This window comes from Dromiciops gliroides, chromosome 5 (assembly GCF_019393635.1).
Source record: "Dromiciops gliroides isolate mDroGli1 chromosome 5, mDroGli1.pri, whole genome shotgun sequence".
Lineage (NCBI taxonomy): Eukaryota > Metazoa > Chordata > Mammalia > Microbiotheria > Microbiotheriidae > Dromiciops > Dromiciops gliroides.
This window is the reverse complement of record NC_057865.1, coordinates 276,565,948-276,581,644: the sequence shown is the minus strand read 5'-3', so window position 1 is coordinate 276,581,644 and position 15,697 is coordinate 276,565,948. Positions and strand designations below refer to the sequence as shown.

General features: G+C 38.3%; 1 protein-coding gene across 1 annotated transcript in view; it reads left to right on the top strand.

Annotated features, from left to right (window-relative positions):
* Positions 1-15,697, top strand: part of ANKS1B (ankyrin repeat and sterile alpha motif domain containing 1B) — a 1,325,415-nt gene that overhangs the window by 445,069 nt on the left and 864,649 nt on the right. Inside the window, 1 exon segment of the mRNA XM_043965259.1 lies at positions 14,955-15,091. Within this exon segment, the coding sequence (XP_043821194.1) occupies positions 14,955-15,091 (137 nt within the window).

Genomic DNA, 15,697 nt, shown 5'->3' with positions numbered 1-15,697 from the left:
CATAACTGATTCACCAATGAGTGTCAGCTGGTACTAGCAAATGATTACTTAGACCATACATGGAATTTACATACTCAGATGCTATGAAAATTGAGCATTAGTGCCTACCGTAGTTAGTTTGTTCTTTAATGATTCTGTGATTTTTTTTTTTACAATGATTACTTGACCAAAATGGGTCTCACCAATTATCCTTACCTTGTGGACAGTCTATCTATACAGTTAAGAACACATCTACACCATCTCTCCCTAAGCAATCTTTGTCAAAGCTCTTCTAAGAGACGTCAAAGAGGCAACCAATGGAGTCTTTACTCTAGTTCATTTATTTATTTGTTTATTTTGTTTTTTTATTTATCTGTCTGTCTACCTATTTGTTTACTCATTCATTTATTTGTTTTATAGTTCATGACAGCCAGTAGGTCAAGTCGAGTGATTCATCTGTTAGCCTTTACTCTCACCCAGTGATCAGTACACCTCCCTTTCTCATAACACATTGCTTTGGTGGTCTCTTTTACTATTTCTTAAGAATATATCATAGGAGGGGGCAGCTAGGTGGCACAGTAGATAGAGCACTGGCCCTGGAGTCAGGAGTACCTGAGTTCAAATCCGGCCTCAGACGTTTAACCCTTACTAGCTGTGTGACCCTGGGCAAGTCACTTAACCCCAATTGCCTCACTAAAAAAAAAAAAAAGAAAGAAAGAAAGAAAGAAAGAAAGAAAGAAAGAAAGAAAGAAAGAAAGAAAAAAAGAATATATCATAGGAAACATGCCTTATACTCATGGCCACCATTTCAGGGGACTTTTGGAGCCCCTTTAGGGACTGTGATATTATCAGATTTTCAGTCCCAAACTTTTCCAGGGGAATAGTTGTATTTAAATGATGAGTCTTTGCATTAGTGAGTAACTTGGTATCATTAAAAATATGACATGATTTTCCAAAAGTGATTCATACTACTCTCTCCCTCCAATTCTAACCTACAACTCATTGTCCATCTGGAGTGATGTTCTGAATACTGGTACTGAGTTTCTTATGTAAAGCTTTTCTGTGAAGTCTTTTTAAAAAATAGCCATTCTCGCTTTTTAGGATCCAGAAAGTAATTACCTGATCTTAGAAAAATAGAATCCTTGGCATAAGGCCTTCAAAGAGGTTATATTAATAAAAAATGAAGATAATAAGCTACTTCATCACACCATGATTCATTATCTAGTTTTGCTATTATAGATAAAAGATAAGGATAATTTACTATTATCCTATTCTATTAATACATCAAAGTATCATGTTAGGTTCTTTTAAAAAATACAGCATCAACTCTATTCAACTTGAGCACAAATAGGAACTCCATATCTTTCAGGGTGATGCTTATTCACAACTGTTCTTTTCACATCTTGTAGACTGGCCATTTGACTTATATCCCTTGAAGTTGTCATTAACGAGCTCCACTTGTTTTAAAATTGTTATAATGCTTTTGTTGTTTACACAATAGTCATTGATGGGGCACCCACGCAGAATCCTGCCTTAGAATGAAGTGAGTTTATCAAAACCAACCAGCATTGTGATGAATTTTAACAGGCATGTGACCTTTTGTTGCCTGTATTCCCTCACTTCTTGACTTGGAGGTTATTGTTCAATCATTTTCAGTCACTCTTTATGACCCTATTTGGAGTTTTCTTGGCAAAGATACTGGAGTGGTTTGTCATTTCCTTCTCCAGCTCATTGAACAAATGAGGAAACTTGTGATATAGACTGTGGTTCATTCTCTGGGTCAAAGGACAGAAGCTATGCATGAAGTTTTTTAGATATTTTTCCAGAATGATGGGAGCAGTTCACATTTCCATCAGTAATAGATTGGTTCACCTCTCTCCAGCTCCCTTTTCTGATCTCCTTTAGGTCCCAACTAAAATTTTTCCCTTCAGCAAGACAAGAAGCATTCACCAATTCCTTTTATTCCTAGTCCTTTCCCTCTGAGGTTATTTCATTTTTTTTTCTTCTGGTATGTATCTTTTCTTTTTGTCTTTTTTTTTTTTTTACTTAATTGTTTGCATTACATTTTGAGCTCCCTGAGGTCAGGGACTATTTTTGCCTTTCTTTGTATCCCCAGTGCCTAACACATAGTAGGTACTTAAGAAATGCTTGTCTACTTGATTCTCTTCCCACAACTCCTTAAACATTTTCTATTTTCATCTTTTTGGGGCAGCTATATGATATAGTGCATAAAACATTGAGCCCAGAGTCAGGAAGACTCATCATCCTGAGTTCAAATCCGGTTTCAAACCCTTACTAACTGTGTGACCCTGGGCAAGTCACTTCACCCTATTTGCCCCAGTTTCCTCATCTGTGAAAATGAGCTGGAGAAGGAAATGGCAAACCACTCCAGGATCTCTGCAAAGAAAACCTCCAATAGGATCATGAAGATTCAAACACAACTGAACATTTCCAACTTTTCATCATCTTTGCCAATTCTATTTTGGATGGATCTTTCCCCTAAAGATTTGAGGCTATCTTGAAGCATACTGTCCCTCCCTCAGGTACTATCAAATTAATTTGTCCCCCGTGGACATAATAAACTTGAGTCTGAGTTTCTATCATCTCAGGGATATTATTGTTAGATATGTGCATGTGTCCAGGTGGTCATGTACTTTAAGCAATGATTTCTGGTATCAAAACCAGTCTAGTGTTTTATGACATGCCTCCTCACCCTTACTGGAAGTTTTTATGCCTAGATTTTTATCTTTTACTCTGGGCAATTAATCTGAACGAGAAACTCCTTTAAAGTCAGCTCAAGAGATATAAGACTATAAACTATTGAGTTCTCTAGAAAATTTGTGAAGTCAGGACATGGCCTAAGGTCTTAATGGATTACTGGTGATAGAACATAAAAAGGTTCCAGGAAATGGCTAGAAAGTCAGTCACAGTAGACATCAGAAGAAGAAGGTGGCGTGAGCCAGCATTTTCAAGTGACTATGTCCTATTCTTTTTACGAATTAAAATGTTATTGTATGTAATCTCAAGGAAATGAATTTCAGAAGGTTTTGTTTTCAAGTAAAAAGAAACTTAATTTTGTTTTCTAATTTTTTTTCAGAAGTTATTTCTCGCTTTTAAAAATGTTAATTAGTTAAGAAAGTGCATTTACTGAATTTACTTAGTATATCTCCTTTGTTTGTTTGTTGTTGTTGTTTTCCTGGTGGCAGTTGACTTTTTGTAGCCAAGAAACTACATTTCTTCCATTTATTTTCCATGTACAAAATTATTGTTACTATTAATTTGAGACTGTATCTCCTCAACTCCTCAACCCTGGAAGTACAATGGCTGCTTATGGACTTGAACCTGCTTTGTTTCTGTTCTGAGTCAGTTCACTCTCCCCTAAATAAACTTGTGGCTTCCCAATTTGAGAGCTTATCTTATGGGTTCTGGATTTAGTACAGAAACGGAATCAGCTTTAGCCCTACTGCAGCTCAGAACTCCCATGCTTGGGAGCAGCTAGGTGGTGCAGTGGATAAAGCACCTGCCCTGGATTCAGGTGGACCTGAGTTCAAATCCAGCCACAAACACTTGACACTAGTTGTGTGACTCTGGGCAAGTCACTTAACCCTCATTGCCTTGCAAAAAACAAACAAAAACTTCCCATGCTCAAGAGATTTCAGCCTCTCTAGCATCAGACACTATGGTAATGTGGCCAGGCTTTCTGTAACTAAATGCAGTGTGTAGTGGATAGAAGAACATCAGTTTTGAAGTTGGGAAGACCTGAGTTCAAATCCAGCCACAGACACTAGGTATATACCTTTGTAAAATCACTTAACCTCAGTTTCTTCAACTTCAAAATAGGTATCTTAATAGTTCCTACTTCCCAGGGTTATTATAATAGAGGATCAAAGAAGATAATATTTGGATATCATTTAGCACAGTGATCCTTCTTTCTTTTTCTTTCCCTTCCTTCCTTCCTTCCTTCCTTCCTTCCTTCCTTCCTTCCTTCCTTCCTTCCTTCCTTCCTTCCTTCCTTTTTCTCTGTCTGTCTTTCTTTTTCTTTCTCATTCTCTTCCTTTTTTCTTTCTTTCTCTGTCTCTCTCTTTCTCACTCTCTTTTCTTTCTCTCTTTCTTTTTGTTTCTTTCTTTTTCTTCCCTTCCCTCACTCCTTCCTCCCTTCCTGTCTTCTCTGTTTCTTCCTTTCCTCTCTTTTTTCACTCTTCCTTCTTTCTTCTCCCTTTCTCTTTACCTCCCTTTTTCTTTCTCTTCTTTCCTTCATTCTCTTTTTCACTCTTTCTTCTTTCATTCCAAAAAACTATTGAAATATTTAATGGTATAGAGAGCTCCCTCTGGGATAACTTCCATCAATGCACATCGGTACCTAATCCAGCAAGAGGTTTTAGAGGGTTATCTGGGGCACTGTGAAGTTATGTGACTTGCCAAGGAATGAAGAGTGGGGATTAGAGACAGAAGGTGAAGCCAGGTCTTTTTTTTTTTTTTTAAGTGAGGCAATTGGGGTTAAGTGACTTGCCTAAGGTCACACAGCTAGTAAGTGTTAAGTGTCTGAGGCAGGATTTGAACCCAGGTCCTCCTGACTCCAGGGCCGGTGCTCTACCCCTTGCGCCACCTAGCTGCCCTGAAGCCAGGTCTTTTTGACTCTGAGCTTGGGTTTCTCTCCATAGTGCCACACAGTCGCTCAGGGGAGCAGTAACACAAGGACTATGGCTCTCATTGCAAGAAGCACTCAGTTTGGGGATCCCGGTTGGCCTGTATTTACTGACTTAGCATTTGCACTTGGCAGGGCCAGTGTTTGTAGTCAGGTGTTTCTTTCACGGACCATCCCTTGCCCCTGGATCACTACATAGTAACTTAAATTCTGTCATAACCAGTTTGTTTTCATAGATGGAAAACACTGGTCTCAGCCTGTGCCCAAGTGCCCACCATTCATCACTAATAGACTTCAGGGTTCATCTGTTCCTACCTGTACAGGCAGTGACATTTTAGACATCACCATTGCTTCAGACTTTTTCTTCCTTGGGAATTTCATCTTCCCAAACTCTTCTTTCTCACTAGTTCCCTGACCTTTGAGTTATACTGTTCTCTTGATCCTATTGAAACATAATCCTCATTGTGACTTTTCCCAGCTCATCATTGCTTTCCTAGTTTCACTTGCTTTCCTACCTGTAGTCATCCATGCCAGAGATAGGCAGGTCATCACTCATTGTGTCCTCCATGTTTTCCCTGAAGTACCCAACCCTGGGTGGCCCTCACTATCTAACTTTGGATTCTTATTTCTGAGTCATTGAGAGCTGCTGAAGAAAGACCCTGGACTCTGATGATCGGGCTTTCTGCCAGCCCTGCAGAGTTATGTACAGAGAGTTAGAAGGTCCTAGATTTAGAGTTGGAAAAGACTCCATAGTCAGTCAACAATCACTTATTAAGTGTTTAGTATGTGCCAGACAGTAAGTGCTGAGGATAGAGAGAGACCCAAATCAGTTTTTGCTCCCAGGGAGTTCACAATCTTGGGAAAACAGTACGTTAGGCATCTAGGAGATAACTCCTTCTCCCTCTCCATCCTCCGCCCTTCCCTTTCTCCTCCTCTCCTCTCTCCCCACACACATGTATGTATGTATATGTGTATATATTATATGTGTGTATATATGTGTACACTCATATGTATATATAAATACACATGTGCATATAATTGTTTGAACAAACAATATCCACATGCTTATGTATTTGCTGAAACTATAGATGCATACATATATATGTATATGTATTGTTTGCTTATCGATGCACATATCAAACTAGATACTATATACACATGTAAATATATAATTTTTGTTATTCAGGCATTTCAGACATGTCCCACTTCATGACCCCATTTTGGATTTTCTTGGAGTGGCTTGCTATTTCCTTCTGCAACTGAATTTACAAATGAGAAAACTGAGGTAAACAGGGTTAAATGATGGCCCCAGCTAGCTGTCTCCAGCCAGACTGGCCTGATTGCTATTAATCTCACATCTCTGTGCCTTTGCATGTATTTCTCCCTCATACCTGTAGTGCCTTCTCACACATCCACCTCTCAGAATCTTTCTCATCCTTTTGGGGTCATCCTCAGTGCCATCTCCTACGGAAGTCTTTTCTTGCTCCTTGCAATTATTCGTGATCTTTCCCGCTCGAGTTTGCTTATTTTTCTTTTCCCAAGTGAGTGCTCTACCCCTACCCCTGTGTCTGATATAATGTGACTTCCCTGAGTACAAACACTATTGGGTTTTGTCTTTATATCCTCAGAACCCAGCAAACAGCTTGACTCCTTGTAAATGTTTGAAAATACATGGAGGAAGCAAGTACCTTTTTGTGTCTAAGCCGGCTTCTTCCAGTGTGAGTATTTGTCAGATTGAATTGAATTGAACATAACTAAGAAGGCTCTGAGATCATGCTGGGTCTCATATAAGACAAAGCCACTCTAAATCATTTCTGAAATGGTATGTTTGAGGCTCCCATAAATTGTCTAGAGATGTGTAGGAATGCCCCTCTCTCCACTGGGAACTGTTGTTTCTGTGGCTGATTTGGAATGGGAAAGAAGGTCTGTTTACTGGTAGAGCCTGGTCTGACTCTCTCAGACTATCTACTTCCTCATTCCTGTATTCCTCTTCTCTTTGTGCTTGGTTGACTTCTGTGGGAGTTGATTTGTTATCCTCACTAACTCTGTTCTTTCCTTTAATCATTTCCCACATGTATTCTCCCCTCCCCAAAGTCTTTCTTCTTCTGAGTCAAGACTACCGTGTATCCAAAAGTTATATTATCCATACTGGACTTTTGCATTTCTTCTTCTTCATTCCTTGCTATTCTACCGGCTTTTAAAAACAATCACATTCCTTCACCATACTCCTTAACAAATGCCTCATGCCCTCTTCTTTGTTTTCTCTCATTTCCTGCTTAAGACCCTTCTTACTCTGTTCCTCTTTTCTTGTAGCCCTTACTGGTTTTCCTACATTATTTTGTCCAGAAGTCATTGCCTTTTTTGGTCTCTTCTTCCTTTCATTCTCCACTCCAGAAGTAGGTCTAGCTGTGCCTGCCTCTCTGTCTTTCTGACTTGTTCTTGGGCAATTTATAGATATGTGTCCTTCTGCTCACAAGTTCCTCAGAATCCACACTTGATAGAAGACACTGCTAGGAAAAAAAGGTGTGATTGTGCCAGACCCATGTGATTTGTTTGGCTTAATTAAAAGCAATCAATTAATTTCTCCCTGGTTTTCTTTTTTCTTTGTTGTTACAAGAGAGAGCTTGCTTGGTGTGGGAGGGGAGATGGATGAATCCAGAAATGAAGCTGATATAAAAATAAAAGATTGTTCTTGGTAACCTTATAGGCTCCCAGAGGGTTAAAAATCATCTCCATGCATGTTTCCAGATCTCTGTATCCAACCCTGGTCTCTTACAAGTCCCAGACCACCACCTTCCTGTTACACATTTTGCAATGAGTCTTGAAACTCAGTGTGCCTAAAATAACAATCATTTCTCTCCACCTAAATACTCCCTTCTTCTTGACTTGACAGATGAGAACAATTGAGACTTGGAGAAGTAAAACAATCATCTTGATTAAGTACATTTAACGTTACAGAGAATCGAGGAGTAAGGGAACTGAAAGGTCAACTAATCCAAAGAAACTTGGGTCCAGAGTGGCGTGAAGTAGCTCCTGAAAGATCACCTAGGAGTATGTAGCAGAGGTTCCATTTGAACACAGGTCTTCTGACTCTGATTGAGGTGGCCAGAAGGGTTAACAGAGAAACTAAGACTGAGGTTCTTATCAACAGTAACTGGTGTTCAGTTCTTATCAACAAACAACAACACAACAGAAGCCTAAGGAAACAGCAGCCATTAAGCATTAATAGTCATTAATAACTGGAATATTTAAAATGGCATTCCTGGATGACAGGAAACAAAAACTGTACATAGAAACCAGACTTTAAAAGAAAGAGATATCTTCAAAAGAGAGACACTTGGGGTCTGACAAGTTTAAATTTGTTTGAGGAACATGCACAGAAGGACAAAATGTGTTCTTAAGTTTACCTTAGGACATTTAGACCCCAAAAACACACCCTTAGGGAAAAAGGTACCCACCTTGGGAGATGTCTTAGGACCCCAAGAATTCCAAATTAGGATATGAACCTCCCACAAGGAGGAGAATAAGATAATGAGGAAATAACCTATATTTTTCACTATAAAAACAACCATTTTCACCTCCCTAATCGAGACACTTTTCTCCTTGGTGTTCTCCCTGTGGTCTTACAGTATTTTAATAAAACTTAGAAATAGAGTCAGTGAGTCATGTAATTCTTTGGGGACACCTCACAATCCATTCCTACATCAACTCTATCCTCAAAACTCCTTCCATCATATTCTGTAGAATTTGGTTCTTCTGCCTCCTAACATGTCTCTTTTCACTATATATAAGCTAATTCAGGAGAGCATTTAAGATAATAATTAGAATTGAAATGTGGTCCCAAGGTCATGGAGTATCTAGTCAAATCTGAAACAAACATATTATGTGAAAGGATATCTTCACATTGTCCCCCCTCTCATAAATCACTTGCAGGGAAGATCCCTAGGACCTTGTAAGTTTTGGAGGAAAAAAAAGAGAAAGAAAACTTAATGATGCAAGTTATATATGGGGAAAGATATCTACAGTTTAGTATTCATGAATGGCAAGAGGTCAGATCCTTCACATTATCCTGAATTATCTTCTGAATACTGGTTCTCTTTGAGTCACTGGTGTCAATGGGGCATTAGGAGAAAATATGCAGAACATTTCCTGGTCACCCTAGCAACTGCCAATATAATGTATACAGGTAAATTCTATAATTTTTTCATCTTGTTGATGTTCTGTTTTCTGCATTTATGCATTCAAATAGAAAAGAAAATTGAAAAACTGACCAAGAGTCTTGAGGTAGATTTGAAAATCCAGTAACGCTGCTTACTACCTGAGTGACCTTGGGCAGTCACTTAACCTTTTGGTGTGTCTCAGTTTACTACTCTGTAAAATGAAGTAGAGCCCCTCTTTCCAGTTCTGAAGTCATTATCCTTCTAAATGCTTATACAGATTGGAGTAGCATGGCATGGTGGAAAGTATGCTCAATTTGGAGTCAGAGAACCTCAGTGTGAACCCAGGCTTTGTCATTGGTAGGCTTTAGTGGTCTTTACTCAGTCACTCACCATGTATGAACCTCATCTTATTGGTATACAAAAGGAGTAATAGACTACATGGTCTCTGAGGTCCCTTACAGCTCTAAATCAGTGATCTTATCATCCTTTGAAAGCATTAGATATGAAATCTCAGACCCACTGGACTACTGCCATAGTCTTTCAACTGGATGCCTTCTTACAGACACTTCTCCCTCTAAGTCACTGAACATAATCACACCTCGATGTGAATCTTCTTTCTTTCCATGACCTTTGTCACTAGGTAGAGTGATGGAGCACATGGGGCGCTGCTGAATTTAGGACTCAGGAAAACTTGATTTCATATGTCAGATCCTTGCTAGCTGCATGACTTGTAGCTGTATCACTTAGTCTCTGCATATTATCTTAAGCAGAGTGGTACCATAGAAAAAGTGCTGGATTTGAAGTCACAAGACCCTAGCTCACACCCTAGCTCCTCTGCTCACTATCTGTGTGACCTGGGGCAAGTCACCTTCTTTTCTCTGGGACTCAGCTTTCTCAAGTGTAAAATGGTTCTGGCTCGCCTAGATAGTCTACAAAGTTCTTTCTATCTCTAGGTCAATGATCTCATGATCACCTAAATAATTCATGTGAAGTTTCCAAACTAGGAGTTCAAAATAATGATGAAATCACTGATTTTTTCCTTTCTTTTATTGGATTGGCCTAGTTGTTTTGATAGTATTCCACTGTATTCACAATTAAGTCACACATTATTTGCCACTTCTTTACAATAAACTCTCCACCCATAAGTTTACATAATGCCCTAGAACGTATTGGTTTCTTTTCCCACTTTTGCTTATGACAACTTTCCCATTTGGAATGACCCCCTTTCATCTACCTATCCCACTTCTACTCATCCTTCAAGGCACAGTTCAAATGCCTTTTCCTAGTTCTAGTGCCTAGTGCCTCCAAACTCCCATAGCAGTTATCATCTGTACTGTCCATTGGTATAGTATATTGCATTGTATTACTGTTTAGCTAGTGGTACAGTGAATAGAATGTTGTACTTTGAATCAAGAAGACTTAAATCATGTGGCTAATAAGAGCTGACTCAATCTCATTTTGCCTCAGTATCCTCATCTGTAAATTAGGCATAATAATAGCACCTGCCTCATGGGGCTGCTGTAAGGATCAGGTGAGATAATGTGTATAAAGTACTTAGCAATGCTCAAAGTGCTTTACAAATGCAAGCTATTATCATCAGCAATACAATGATCCAAGACAATGCTGAAGGACTTGTGATGAAAAATTCTATTATCCATATCCAGAGAAAGAACTGTTGGAGTCTGAATGCGTATTGAAGCGTGCTTTTTTTCTTCTTTTAAATTTTTTAAATTTTTAATTTTTTAAAAATAAAAGTATTTTACTATTTTCCAGTTACATGTAGAGATTGCCTTCAGCATTTGTTTACACAAGATTTCCAATTTCAAATTTTTCTCCCTCCCTCCCCTCCATCCCCCCTCCCCCAGACAGCAGGCAATCTGATAGAGGTTATACATACATACATACATACATACATACATACATATATATTTATATGTGTGTGTGTATGTGTGTGTATATATATATATATATATATATATATATATATAAAAGCATGCTTTTTCTTCACTCTCTTTTTCTTGGAGATTTTTGTCTGTTTTCTTTTATAACACGACTAACATGGAAATATGTTTCGCAGAAAATGCAAGCTATTATAACAATTTTTGCATGTGTGCCTTATGATTCCAAGAATATTGGGGTTGTTTTCCTAATTGGGTTTAGGGAAATTCACGCTTCCAGGGATTTACAAAATTGTGGATTTGAGTCCAGGTACAGGTGGCAGCTATAGAACAGAGTGAAGTCAGATACCCCATCCTGCCCCTTTAGAGTTATTACTGGTTTCAGACATTTCACAGGCTGTCATGTAGAAGAAGGATTAGCCTTATTCTGTTAGTCCCAGAGGGCACAAGTAAGATGAAGGGAAGAAAGTCACAGAGAAGTGTATTTCAGCTTGATCTATGGGAGAAATTGCTAAAGATGAGAACTAGTCGCTAGTGGAATAGGATGCCTTGGGAAGTAAAAAGTTTTGGGTCCCTGAAGGTATTCAAACAGAACCTGGTTGACTGTCACGGACTTCAAGAAAGGAATCATGTATGGTACAAACAGGAGGTTGGATTAGATAACTCCAAAATTCTTTGAATGTACCATTTTAATCATCATTGCACCCAATATGCTCACTCTCTCAACCAGTTAGTTATTTTCATTTATTTAAAGTTTCATTGATTCTTTTTTGTTATGTCACAATCATTTCTGTATATACCTCTTACCCCCCTCTACAAGTGCCCTCAGTCTAATCTTTCCTTTTACCAAAGACCAATAGTTAAGCAAAGCTCATCGGTATGTTTATATATATATATATATATGTATATATATGTGTGTGTGTGTGTGTGTGTGTGTGTATATATATATATATATATGTATATATATATAAAATGATAGATACAGCATCCCCCAGCCATCTTACCCGCCCTTTACACCGGAAAGGAAGTCATCAGATCTTACGATCATGCATATAGTGATGGAGTTGACCTCAGAGGCCCATTATCCCAACCTCCTAATTTCCCTGATGAGGAAGTTGACACATGATTAAATAGCCTGTCTGAGGTTGCACCGATAGTGACAGAATTAAAATTTGAACCCAGATCCTTTGATTTGAAATTCTATATTCTTTGTACTCCACAGTGTTGCAAGTTGTTTAAGCATTCCCCAATGGGTGGTCACTCTTTGTTTTCATTCTCAAAAGACATAATTATTAATAATTAATTAAAAACAGATGGAAATTCAAGTTTTGAACATTCATGGTTATAAGATGCCAAGAAGCATCCCTTTAGAATTCTAGTTAAAGAATTTCTAACTACTCCATAATTGAGAAGCAGATATTTAGGGAATATTTTCTATCCTCTCTGAAGTGTTGTCAACTTTCCAAATTTGAATGGTTTGCGTGCTGGGGATTTAATATAACTTAAATGAATAATACATGACATCCCGCTGATTTGGCCAGTCAACGGTTGTGTGATCGACTAAGCATAAGTAGAGACAGTTAGGTAGAATGAAAAGAGAATGAGACCAACTCTAATATTTACTGTCTGTGTGACTATGGATAAACCACAACCTCTCTGAGCTCCATAAAATGAAGACAATAATATTTTTCTTATCGACCTCACAGGGTTGTTGTGAAGTAAGAGTTTTGGAAATTGCAGTTGTCCTTGTTCCAGGTCCAAGGTTGCCTTGATGTGGGGAGCAACTTGATTTAGTCCTTTGCCCCATAGTGGGGTATGCTATTTCAGGTGATAGTTATATTCTCGGGTGTTATCTTCATCATGCCACAGCCTGCTATGACTGTCAGCCTATTTTTCAGATGCTCATTCATTTTTAATTGTTTTCTGTTGCTTAAGGAAATTTTGAAAAACCACTTTGAGAAGATATAATCACAACAGATAACTATATTTATGTAGTGCTTTAAGGTTTGCAAAGCATTTAACAAATATATCATTTGATTATCACAACTTGGGTAGGTAGATGTTAATATTCCTATTTAATGGATAAGGATATTTAAGTAGAGATTAATTGACTTAACCAGCATCACATGGCTATATATGAATAGGGATTTGAACTCAAGTCTTCCAGACTGCAGATCTAGCACTTCCTTCACTCCTCCAGCATTGAGCTTCCTCTTACATTTTTTTCTGCAGGGCAATGGGGGTTAAGTGACTTCTGAATCCAGCCAGGGCCAGTACTTTATCCACTGCGCCTCTTAGCTGCCCCTTCCTCTTACATTTGAGGGATTCTGTGATCTTACCAAAATGAAATAGCATCAGGAATTATAGGTAAGTTCACAGAAACCCTATAATCGAAACATCAGGATGTAGTGGTAAGAGTGCTGACCTACAAAGATGCACATTACATGCCCCTTCTTGGAAGGGCATATAGCATTGAAAGGGACCTTAGATGGCATCATAAACTTCCTCGTTTTGTACATTGGGAAACTGTGGTCCTAAGATTAATTGTCTTGGCCAAGGCCAACCAGGTAGTGATGGAGCTGAGATTTAACTGTCTTATCATACTTTCAGACCTAGTGTTCATCTCTCTGTACTATATTGCCATCCTTTATTGAGAGTCATTAGCTGTGTGACCCTAGACGAATCACAACTTTTCTGAACCTCCAATGCTCAGTAGTAGTAGTAGTAGTACCACCACCACATGTGCTCACTATCTTTCAGGGTCATTGTCAAGATGGTTCTTGGTAATCCTTAGGTTACTATATAAATGTGAGCTATGGTTATTATATCAGGCACTTCTTGATTCAATGATACACTAAATATCTAAGAACACAAACCAAATGAAGCAATCGATGTGCCATGGTAGAAGGAGTTTCTGCTATGTGAGTTTCCTACACAGATGCAATTCACAAGTCTGGCTTTAAATCATCTGAGAAATGAAGAGATAACTCTTATTAAAGCAGGTCACAAAACAGTGAAACAAAAGAGAGGTTGATATATCTTTTAAAAATTATTTTATTGGGGGCAGCTAGGTGGCGCAGTGGATAGAGCACAGGCCCTAGATTCAGGAGGACCTGAGTTCAAATCTGACCTCAGACACTTAACACTTACTAGCTGTGTGACCCTGGGCAAGTCACTTAACCCCAATTGTCTCACTAAAATATATATATATATATATATATATATATATATATATATATTTATTGATAGGAGATAGGAACTTGGTCTGTGATTGGCATAGAGACCTCTTAGGTGAGGAAGCTCCTTCTCCCTGTGTAGCACCTCTTCTTTTTTAAAACTTAATAGACATAAATGTGGCAGATAAAATAGTCACTAAGGGGCTTGCAGGATCACACAACTGGTGGGTATCAGAGATTGGAGTTATGCCTAGTTCTTGCAGATTCTCTATCCACTGTGCTTTAGCTGCATGACACATGTTTTGATAATTTGATTTTAACATGTTACTTATTTCTAAATAAGCCCCTTCTACCCACCTACTCCTACTCAACCATCCATTCTTTGAAATGAACTTTTAAAAATAAAGAAGAAAAAAATGCAATCAACACTTCATTGGTGTATGACAGTGTATGTGATAGCCTATGCTCTGCTCCCCCACTTCTCCAAAGAAGGGAGAGAAGTACATTTTATCCAGTCTTCTCCAGAGGCCAGATGTTTATAATTTTATGGTATTCAGTGTTCTGTTTTGGTTATTTTTTTATGTTTACATTGATGATAGCATGGTGTGAATAAATTTTCTGGAACTGCTTACTTTGCTCTTTGTCAGTTCATAAAATACTCCCTAGGGTTCTCTGAAATGATCTTATTCCTCATTCCTTATATAATATTCCATTGTATTCATGTACCAGCATTTGTTGAGCCATTCCATCATCAATGGGTCTCCATCTTTTAGGTGATTAGGTTCTATCATCCATATCAGCCCTGGGGTATTTACAAATATTTTGAATGAGAAGATCATGATTCAGCTCCAACTCTCCTTAGAATTTCAGAACTAGACCATAAGGGGATAAACATTTACCAACAAAAATTGAAACAAAATATCTAATAACAATATTGGTGAAGTCCCCTATTCAGGGGTTCATGCATCCCTCATTTGGTGGCTTCATAGGAGACCAGTGCACAACTGAAATATGAATTCCCATCCTTGAAATCTTCCTGGATGTTAGAAAGTAAGGGAAGTAATTAAGTTCATGGCCATTCTATTTTTGTTCACAGATAATGCATCTCAGGTAGCAATTACGGCTCCAGGAAGCGGTAACCATAGAAACAGCTCAACAGGCCCCACACCTGATTGCTCACCTCCATCTCCTGACACTGCCCTCAAGAATATTGTCAAAGTGATACGACCTCAGGTAAGTGCCCAGATGTGAGCACCTGAGTTTGTGCCCAGTTCCATAGATAATTTAGGGACAACCTCTATTGTTCTTCAGTCTTTAAGTTAATATCATATGAAAAGACCAAAAGAACTTAAACCTTAGAGGTTCATATAATCCATCCCTCTAACTTTATAGGTGAGAAAACTCAAACCTGAGGAGTCTCAAAGCTTACTTTTGAAGTCCTTCCTGGGTTCTTGGGAAGAAAGAGACTTATTCCTATGTTAAGAGATGTGGGAAACATTTTTTTTAAAATTGTCACAATATTATTAAACTGCTAATTATGAAAGGAAGTGGTAATTGGTATAGTGCATAGAGAATCAGCCTCAGAATCAAGGAAGACATGAATTCAAACACAGCCCCTGATACATAGTAATTGTGTGGATCTGGACAAGTTATTTTATATCTTGGTGCCCCAAGCAAATGTGGAGCCCTTTTTCATCTGCATTGGTGAAGGGCATTTCCTCCCTGATCATTCCTTATACCAATGAAATCACAGATTTGGACAAAAAGAAAAAAAAAGAGAAAAAAGAAAGGAAAGAAAAACAACTTCTCTCCAGTCTATTATTTTTTCCTCCAATATTT